This window comes from Athene cunicularia, assembly GCF_003259725.1.
Source record: "Athene cunicularia isolate RWA chromosome 3 unlocalized genomic scaffold, athCun1 chr3_part1, whole genome shotgun sequence".
NCBI classification, from domain to species: Eukaryota; Metazoa; Chordata; class Aves; order Strigiformes; family Strigidae; genus Athene; species Athene cunicularia.
In genome coordinates this window covers 58,328,215-58,338,453 of record NW_020799097.1, presented here as the reverse complement: position 1 = coordinate 58,338,453, position 10,239 = coordinate 58,328,215, and the positions used below count along the sequence as shown (strand labels likewise).

The 10,239-nt window shown below is 36.1% G+C and overlaps 1 protein-coding gene across 1 annotated transcript in view; it reads right to left on the bottom strand.

The window, feature by feature from the left end:
- Window positions 1-2,592: 2,592 nt before the first annotated feature.
- CENPW (centromere protein W) overlaps window positions 2,593-10,239 on the bottom strand; it is an 8,515-nt gene continuing 868 nt past the window's right edge. The window contains exons 3-4 of the mRNA XM_026844531.1: window positions 5,220-5,333; window positions 2,593-3,505 (exon numbers count right to left, since the gene is read on the bottom strand). Of these exons, the coding sequence (XP_026700332.1) occupies window positions 3,479-3,505; window positions 5,220-5,333 (141 nt within the window). The 3' untranslated portion in view covers window positions 2,593-3,478. The remainder of the gene's footprint in view (window positions 3,506-5,219; window positions 5,334-10,239) is intronic.

Genomic DNA, 10,239 nt, shown 5'->3' with positions numbered 1-10,239 from the left:
TTACAAATATCTAATACAAATATTTACAATTTATAATTTGTAAATATCTAATTGTAGATATCTAATGCAAATTTCTAATTTTTTACTGTATTACTATAGCCAGAGAATATTTACCATGTGTATTATGCAACTTAAGATTCTTTTTTAGTAACATTGCACTCCATATACCAGCACAATAAAATTCCAAGACATAAATGTCCTCTCTAGCACCTGTGTTGATTTTCTGCATTAAAAGAGCAGACTTAAAGATCCAACATAACTTTAGATTCAAATAAACACTGATTATTTGAGCTCTGACCCACAAAAAGTCCACATACTCCTGTGGACTCCATTAGGAGTTAACCAGTTAGATCTCTCCATAGATCTAACCTTTACTGACACACCATTCTTAATAGTCATACTTTTTTTTTTTTTTTTAAAGTTTTAAACCTAATAATCAGATGATATATACCACTCGGAAAATATTAAACTTACATGCCCTAAAGGTTAAAACAAATGTGTACACAAATCTAGTTTCAAAGCTTTCACAACTATCTCCTGTCTTCATGTATCTTGCAAGCAAAATGATGTGACCATGAGAGCTAGACTAGTGTGCACTCCTCACAAGACTTACTCAGGTTGACAAACTGCTCTTTCATCAGTCACACCATACATAAGGTGAAACAAAGAGCAGCAGCACCACCTCACAAGAGAAAACACTCTTCCCTCATAGTCACTTGCTTAACAATAAACATATTTCTTTTTCTTTTGGGCCTTAAATACTTGCAATACTACTCACTGGCTGAGAGACTAACATTGGCTACATGAAAAGCTGAAAACCAAGACAAGGGCCACCAAAAGTATTTTGCCAAATTCTTCAATTTACTCATTTTGACTTTTCCCTCTTTCATTGATGGTCATAGTGAAGGGTAGAGTAGAACATGAAACAGAAGAACACTGAGAAAGCTGCAAAGAAACAGAATGGAAAAAAACTGGATAATGTCTTAGTGTGCCTTTAATTTTTAGGCTTTCTATCCTGCCTTCCTGAGGAAATAAATAGTTGTAATTGTATTGTCTGAGCACCCCTCCTTCTCAAAACCTCCTACCTTTAAAAGCAGAGGAAATTCAGTAGTGAGTCAATAGTCTCAATGGTTTCTGAACATTAAATTTTTTATGAAAACAGTTGAGAAGAGACACTTTATTGCATCAGCATGACTCTCCCCTTAATAATCCTTGACTTTTTCCTCCTAATGGCAGAGAATCAACACAGGAATTCAAGTAAGAGAACCCGTATTTATTAGGCATTCTACCACAGATCTAGTTTAAAAGACATTTTCTAGAACTACATGCTTTGATGTTTTGTCATTAGAGATTCAGAAAGAGAAAATAGATTAGTATATCCTCCAAGGTTACATTAATTGGAAGTGTTCATGGGTATTTAGGCAACACTGCTGTAAGGAGTTTGATTTTAAAAATCCAATAAGGAGTACTGGGTAGAGAAGGACCCTATGTATGTACATGAAGGAGTACAGATTGATTAAACTTATGGTGAACATTCAAGAAGAACATACTAGAAAAACATACTAGCATTTTATATTTCTGAATGCTTAACCACATTACATCAACCACATTAAATTAAACTTTAAATAAATGCTTACTGAAAGAGAAACGTGAATACCTGCCAAGCTATTCAGGTCTTCTGACTACTTGCCTGCTTCAGCTATTATGAAATGTGCACAAAGTACTGGCAAACTAGTCACAGGACACATTTTGACTCAAACTTCTCAGGGCTTAGAGGAAAAAGTCCCTCTCCTATTAAAAAAAGGCACCTTCTTAACCATGAATACAGGCCAAAACCACTGCATAAAATATTTTAAAAGTACACTGATGGCTGGTTTTAACCCTTCCTTGCTTCTCTTCCCCAGTGGTAGCTGATCATCCATCTACTACATAAGAACGAGAACATCCCACTAAGCTCAAAGTGGATCCTGTGCCTAGGCAAATCAAAAAAGAAAAAAGTTAGTGGACAACAAAACAAGTTGCAAAAGAAGCTACAGCACTCAAACAGCTGTAAAATGATGAAAGGTGTGTGGTTATACAAGACTATAAGAAAATATTTCAGGGAAAAATTAGGAGAAAACATTTCTAACAAAGGAAAATCTAATGTTGCAATAAAATTGTTAAATCACAGACAAAAATTACAAATATAAATACCTAGTCCGATCTCCTTTATTCCTGACAATGTACTTCAGATTATTAAATCCAAATATCCTTTACACATGTATGTTCTCAGCTTTCTTTGTGGATTCCAAGGGAGTAAAAGAAGAAAATGCAGAATAAGGAATCTAAGTCAACCTTACAAGAAGCAGACTGAACTAAGCCCTGTGAGTTAAGAGTCATCCTTCCTTTCTGCATACTGTAAACAGGATTTTATAAAGGATATAGACATATGAAATTTGAAGTTGTGGCATTGCTCCAGTTTCCTTAGACTACAAAAACTTATAAATGCAATATTTTGGTGAGTTTCTAGAATATACTCAGTAATGTGTTAAAAAAATTACACTACTCAATACATAATGTTTAAAAAAATTCTTTATTTTAAGAATAGCTCACTGTGCATATGAAGGATCAGCTACCACATATTCCACAAAACTGTGTTATCAGCTCAAACTGTGACATTGAACTATATTAAAAGATTTATTAAGTGTTCAGCAACTGTTTAAAGATATCAGATTAGGAATAGAATGATTGTAAAAGATATTGTTATATCTTTGTTTCCAGACTTCTGACAATTTCGGATGACACTCAAAAGGGAAGTAGTATCTTGGCACTCATACCAACTTATCTTCACTATTTGCACAGGATCTAACTTCAAAATCATCACCTGTGCCAGATCTTTTCCATAATGTGCATCTGTCCACACCAACTGAATTAGAGACCACCAACTTGTCTCATATACAACATCAAAATACAGGCCAGCTTAAGAGTTCAGTGCATGATTTACAAATACAAATATGTATTGTTTTCCCAAAACAGCTAAGTTCGATTCCACTTTAAAAAGTAATTCAAAAAATATTAAGACATTTATAAATAAACTGAAGCCAAGATATTTAATAAATTAGTTTGTACAGCAGTTGTTTAGAAAGCCAAGATTTTGTTTAGCTAGTAAATCTGCTTTGAACTGCACAATCTATAATGGATTTAGTGAAACCTGCATTTTTATTATGGTTCTCCTTCAAAAGTTTCACACTTCTAATAACAAATTACTCCATCAAGAGTCTTAAATGACAAGTGACACACATTTTAAAATTATGCATGAAGTATATGCAAATATACACTGTAAGATTATTTTTTTAAAGAAACAGAAAGATACTCAGAGTCAGTAGATAAGACATCAATAAAATTAAATACTTCTACAAGCGTAAAAGCTGGCTCACAGGATCTCACATTAGTAAGAACACACAGAAAAACACGTTTTGAAATTCCGATGGTCTCTTTTCTAGCCTCTGCTTTTCTTTAAAATAACCTGCAAAAAGAAAAAAGTATATTCATCACTACTTTTATCACTGTAATCCAGGCAGCAATAAGAGCTCCAAAACACAAGGCTACTCAGACCAAAGATTCACCTAACCAATCTGTTTCCAAGAGTAGAGTCACCAAGGGTAAATGTCTAGGGAAAAGGCTAGAAATAAAGCAAAAGTATATAGAAAAATGCTGCATCAGAAAGTTGTGGTTTTTTTTAAATAAGAACATTCATAACCAAGAATTCTGTAAAATAAAAGGCTTATTTCAAAAATGAATGCTGAGAAACGTTAATAGCGCTCTCAAGCCCTCAGCAAATTCCTTGAAGCTCTTACCCCGCTAGGCCCAGATAAAAAGAAAAAAAATAAGATTTTCAATTATACAGCTACTAAGCTCATTTTTTGTTTGTAATGCCTTATTTCTTTCTATATCAAGAGTGCCCAGACCCTTGGAAGGACATTTTTTGGTTTGGAGTTTAAGTTGAAAAATTAACTTCAAAGCCCAAGTGGGACCATTTAAGTGTTAACATTATTAAAATGAAGGCAGTTTTTCCTTTCTTCTCATCTAAAAAAAAAAAAAAAAATAAATAGAGCACAAAAATGTTCAAATAATGTTAAGATTTCAGTCAAAAAGAAATTACAAATGCATAAGATTCCAACTGTAACATTCACTTGGCTACCCTACACATCCTGTATATATTTCTGTTACTATAGTAATAGAAAGTATCAAACTAAATATTTCACCAGAAGAAAAATAAAACACAACTGAAGATAAACAGAAGCCACAGGACCCAAATATCAGATACCACTGAGTTTTGTTCTTCCAATTTGCCTAGCAGTAGTAGGTGGTTCAAGAGACAAAAAATTGAAGAGACAGAGTTCCTTCATGAAACCTAGGTAAACCAGACATATTCTACAAGTGAAATGAGCTATATAATACAAAAGGATTTCAGTCACACTTTGACAGTACTCCAATTCTTTCTAGAGAGAAAGCTGCATAACACCTTCCGCCTTCCCTTCTTTTGCAGGTATGCAAAACTTACCATGCTCTGTAATGCAGAGGATTCCTCCTCCACAGATACTCATACAGCAATTTTTGTTATGCTGAACTACCCACAAAGGGGTCCACAGTTTAATCCTCCCTTAGTTCTTCCCTGCTCAAACACAACATCAGACAAAGTATTTGTTTGTTCAAGTAGTACCCACGCAATGCTGCAAGAATCCATTTCAAACATTTTTCAGACTAAGCAGGTAAGAAGGGAACATATAAGAAAGATATTTGAACTTCTCTGAACTATTTCTCACTCATTCCATAAAGCTTCTTTTATATTACTGAGTTAAGACAGCATGCTTCCTTGATATAGTATCATCTGAAATAAAGATCCTCCAACTTTGAAATTTGCTTCTGTTCCCTGAGCATTCAGCCCATGGATGCTTGCTGGTAGACTACTGTGTAGACTTACCCACATACTGAAACTATGAATTTAAACATGGAATAATCAAGAAAAATAGGGCTATATTTAATAGGACAAGGAGAGCTAATTTGATGTCTTGGTAACAGCGAATTATGCCAATGATGGATTAAAGAACAATATGTTTCTGTAGGGTTTGCATTATAAATAAAAACATATCAACACTAACATAGAAAACTTTTATATAGCTTATCATAATACATTTGACATTAAACAAAAAAGAAAAATATTAAAAATGCTTTATTACCTTTGCTGCAGCTATAGTGTGCTCAGGTTTAATTATTTTACTTTTGTTTGCAAAAGCATTTGTCCTGGCTTCTTCTGCTAGCCGATGGAGAAACAGTAAGAAGCTCAAATGTACCTTTAAAAGAGGGAAGGGGGAAAAAAAAAAAAAATCAAGAAAGATTCAAACCATTTAAACAGTTTAGGTTTTTTAGGGGTTCATTGTTTGAGACAGAGGATTCACATATTAGACTGCTTCCAAATTCCAGAAAGGTGTTCTCAGGAAAACAAAATATCATTCAGTTCAAGTCTTATTAAATTCCCATGACATTCCTTTCTGCAAGACTCCTGTAAATATAGTTTAAATTTAGTATACTTAAATCATAAAAGTGTCCCAGAAATGATCAAACAACTGATCTAACAGAAACCAAATCCGATTTTTATTACGAGTTTTTGATAATAAAATGTAAACATAAATATCAGAGCATAAGAAGGAGCTTTTTTGCTTACTAGTATATACAGTCAGCTTTCAGTGAATGCAACGGCCAAACTTTTAACAAACAGTAAATTCACCCCTGCCTTATCACCAAATGGACCACAGACAAGTTCAAGGACTTCTGCCCCTTTTCAGTGCAAAGGAGCATTGACATTAATTTCTCCAGAACAAGAAATCCTCCACTGTCAGGAGGTTACATCCATTTTTTCCCAGCTCATCACTTAACCTTTTTACATGAAAAGTAGGGCAGTATTCCACTCAATACAGACTGCTGCTCTGCTAGTACAGAAGCAGCAAAAATTTCAGCAAGCAAGGAACTGCTCCAACTTGGACTAAAAACTGCCAGCCAAAAGCACCCCTGTGTCATAAGGGACCTATAACACAAACCTCTAACTTTATACAGACGTTATGTGAACTATTTTAATAGTCCAACCTGAAAATTGGTAATTGCACCTTTTGTAAATTAAACTTTCAAACAATATTAACTTTGCTATGTGAAGTGTACAAAAATACTTATTCAGTTAAGAGCTCAGAAAAATATTACTGAAATACATTAAAATTTTATTTAGGTCATTTACTTATTCCACTATGCCTGATCTGCAGCCTAGAAAGATACAGGGAAAATTACAAGTTAGAGTCTATAGGAAATACTTTGGCAGTGGGTTTGCAGCACAAAGAATCAGTTAGAGAATAGGCATTTCAGTGTTCATATGACAAGCAATTTAGGGTCTTTTTTTAATCTCCTGAACTAAATAAAGACAGCATGCAATAGATAAATTTACATAATATTTGGCATCATTTGGAAGCATCTACTACACAAAAAGCAGATGTTCTTGCAGATTTATTTAGCAAAATATCAAAGCCTTTTTTAAACTTCTTTAGTTACACAGAAATAATCTCCAACAGAATCAAGCAGCGGCACTAAAAGAGTGTTCAACATTAGAACTCTCATTATTAGACTTATCAACATGGAGGTTAGATTTCTGGAAACAACCTGGGGGAGAAGAGAGAGGCGGAACAAAAACTTCCATACTTGCAAGTCTTCCTGCTGAGATACCTAAAGGCAGAAGTATTAATTTTAAAACTGCCTTTAAAACTGCATCTTTTCTAAGAATTACTGTACCTTTATTTTCCTATTTTCAGAGTTGCTGCATGTGGAGAAGCTTCCCCTGAACTCTGCAGATTTAAACAGCCACATAACTAAAGTCATAATATTCCACAGGAGTACACACATTAATAAATATTCCAGATTATTCAAGGCAATTGAGAAAGGCTAATGAAATGCAGAATGACTGAATACCACCAACAAGACAGTTACTGACGAGTACCTAAAGCGATACCACATTTCTTTAAAGACACTGCTTTACTACATATTATTGTCCCTCTGCATAAAACGTAAAACCAGTTTTGAACTAATTGTGAAAACCACCTTACACAACAGAATGCCTATTTAAAAGAAAAGTTGTGAAGTTTTAATAATGTATTGAAAGACTCACAACGCTGCTTGCGGAGCAACTGCCGCACACCTGTTCAACAGAAATAATGAATAGTAGGGACAAGCTCCGTACTTTTGTTTTGCTGCCATAACTTCAGAACTTCTGATAATTTGCCTTCAGTGTACACTTATTTATCATTCTATGCCAAAAGCGATGAAAAAAGGGGCCATTCAATGCAATGCTTTAAGGTTTTTTTGCAGTGTAAATACAAACCTGTCCTTCGAGCATAAAACAAGCAGCTGAGTTCCTGCTTTTCTTCTGTAACTTCAAGCTTGAACAAAATTAACAGCTTTTTCTTCTGGGACCATTGAAGGCGGTAATATCTGAACTTCAGGACTAAAATCTTTACCTCTATTTTCAAAAAGGTAAATAATTGAGTTCTAAGAGCACTGGAAAAACCTTAAACACTATTCCTGTCTCTTCACTCAAAGATACCACACTCCTTCAAAAAAACAGCTTCTTGGGAAAGTTTGATGAAGTTTCTTAGCTACACTGTACACAGAGAAAGATGTTAATGCTTAGGAAACGGGTTCTGACAAAGGTTCAAATTCCAAAAAGACACTTGATAAAAAAAAGAATCTGACAAGTGAGGAGGAAACTCCATTCAGGAGTATTTCAGGAGTCTTATGTCTTTCAAACTTGCTAGTAACAATCATGTAAGATGACACTGGTTTATTGAGGAACAATAATTACTGAAGGTCAGGAAAACAATCATATTATTTCATAAATCAGGTAGGCAGACCTCCTCACTGGACTGGACAAGTACCACAGTAGATTCAAACAAAGCACGGATCATTCAGGGAGATAGCCTAGGAACTGAACTAGCCAGCTGCCCTATTTCCCTGCAGAAGACACAAGCACTCTGCCCAAAATGTATATGGTTTCATCTTAAGACAGCTACTATATACATTTCTAAAGTATGCAATCTAATCACTCTTGAAAGGTTTTTAGGGAATAACAGACACTAAAAAACATACTCTCAAAACTTGTTACTTGTCTAACTACAGGGCTAAACTCCCCTCCCCTTTTTTTATTTTGGATAAATCAAAACTCCAGCTGTGTTGAATATATATTCATAGAAATAAAGAGCTACAGAGCTGTCAGCCACCTGCCTAGTTGAAGAACATCATGGACAATCATCACCCTTGGACATTCCTGTTTAAAGGTAAAATAAAAAAAAACAAGCGCCTCCTAAGGTTAAACGCCATTTAATTTGACATCACCAGAAGAGATAATCTAAGCTTCCACCACAATACTAAAATTCATTCTCATCCTTTGTGTTGGAATGAGTATTTGCATAGTCATGTTTTAAACTAGATCAGATTACTGTTGTTCATTAGTTTCAGTCAATTCAGTTCACCGATTATTTTTGCAGCCCACAGAACACTAGTGCCAGGATGAGAAAGGAGATGGGAACCAATAGCCAAGATTAGGAGGGATGTCCCACTTACCCATTTTAGACAGCTACCCTACATTGAAGCCAAATTAACACGACCACAGGAACACAGACCAACTGTTATTAATGACTACAAAAAAATGTTATTAGTGATTATGTAAGTTTGATTAGTCGACTACTGCATTCCACTGCGTAAGCTCTGAGTGAGTCTGAGCATGAGTAGCATAAAGCCCATAAAGTACTCCAAAGATAGCAAAAGCAGTAGGAAGACATAATATTTTTATTAGACCAAAAAGAAAAATATGTACTGATTACATTCAAATGTAAATCCTCTCATGTAATTACCATATTAATTCATATTAATGTTACTTTTTTAAAAGTGTTGTATATTTACATTTAGGTTCATATATCCAGGTATCAACCTTCAAGATGCTTCAAGACACAACTTTTCTACACATACGAAACACAGACTTACAAATCAAGTCAGGGACTACACTAGTATACAGTATGAATTAATGCTCCAAGTATCACACACATTTGAAAACAGGAGGGCATGATAGTCAAGCAAGTTAAGCCTGTTAAGTCACTTTAAAAAAAATTTTATGCACGTTTTTTCAATATGGCAGCTACCACAAGCTCTCTTGAGGTCAGGTTTCCTTGTTGTAGTAATTTCTCAGTGAGACAAACCCTGCCTGTGCCACAAATCCCTTACTGCAAGCCAGAAGGAATCCAGCTTTGTTGGGCGTGGTTTTCTGAGACATGTTCGATATGGCTCCGTTATCCCTACACCTTTATGGCGGGTGTTTTTAAACCACAAACAGGATCCCAACACTTTATTTTCCTCATTACAATACTAACAAAACCTGTCCTTCCTTAGTTTTGAACAGAGACTACTTAGATGGCCTTCTACAAAAATACAATTATTCAAGATGTCTTAACAGCTCAGCAATTCATTAATCACAATTCGGTTGATTGATATCTGTATACCTGAATTGCTCTACATAAACAAGAAATACCTGTACGTTACAGCCACATAACCCAAATTCCTACTTCTCAGTCTATATCAAACTCTTTGAACAGCTGTGCATACATGTAAGTGACAATACTTACGCATCAGCCTGTCCATAAACTGACAGAAATATACAACACTGTATCCACCAACAAAGCATAAAGCTGCAATCACTACTTATTGCTATTTTATTAGACTAACCAATCGTCTGTCGCCTCACAAGCTTTCCCTCCTTTCTGCCTGTAAGTCCCTGTAGGAACGCCATTAGTAGCAACTTGACATTCCACTGCACCCAGCAACTCCACAGAGCTCCAGTGCGCACAGTCCATCGGCCCACGTCTTTCAAGCGACAAAACACGGACTAAACGCCCCTCTTCAGGGCCACCTGCCCCCAGACAACCAGAACAGCTGCAGCTGCCCGTCTCGGCCAAAAGCACAACTGGTTGCGGGCCTGCACTACGACCCCGGGCTCCCCAGGGGAGCACTCCTGGAGCCGGAGGACTCAGCCCTTGAACTCCCCGCGCTGCCCGAGCGGCTGGGGACCGCGGCCGGCTGCTTGAAGCAGGCGCTGCCCCCTGGCCTGTGCCCGGAGAGGTCAGGCCGGAGGCGGCTGCGGAGGGGCGGAGCGGCCCGCACCCCCCTCCAGGC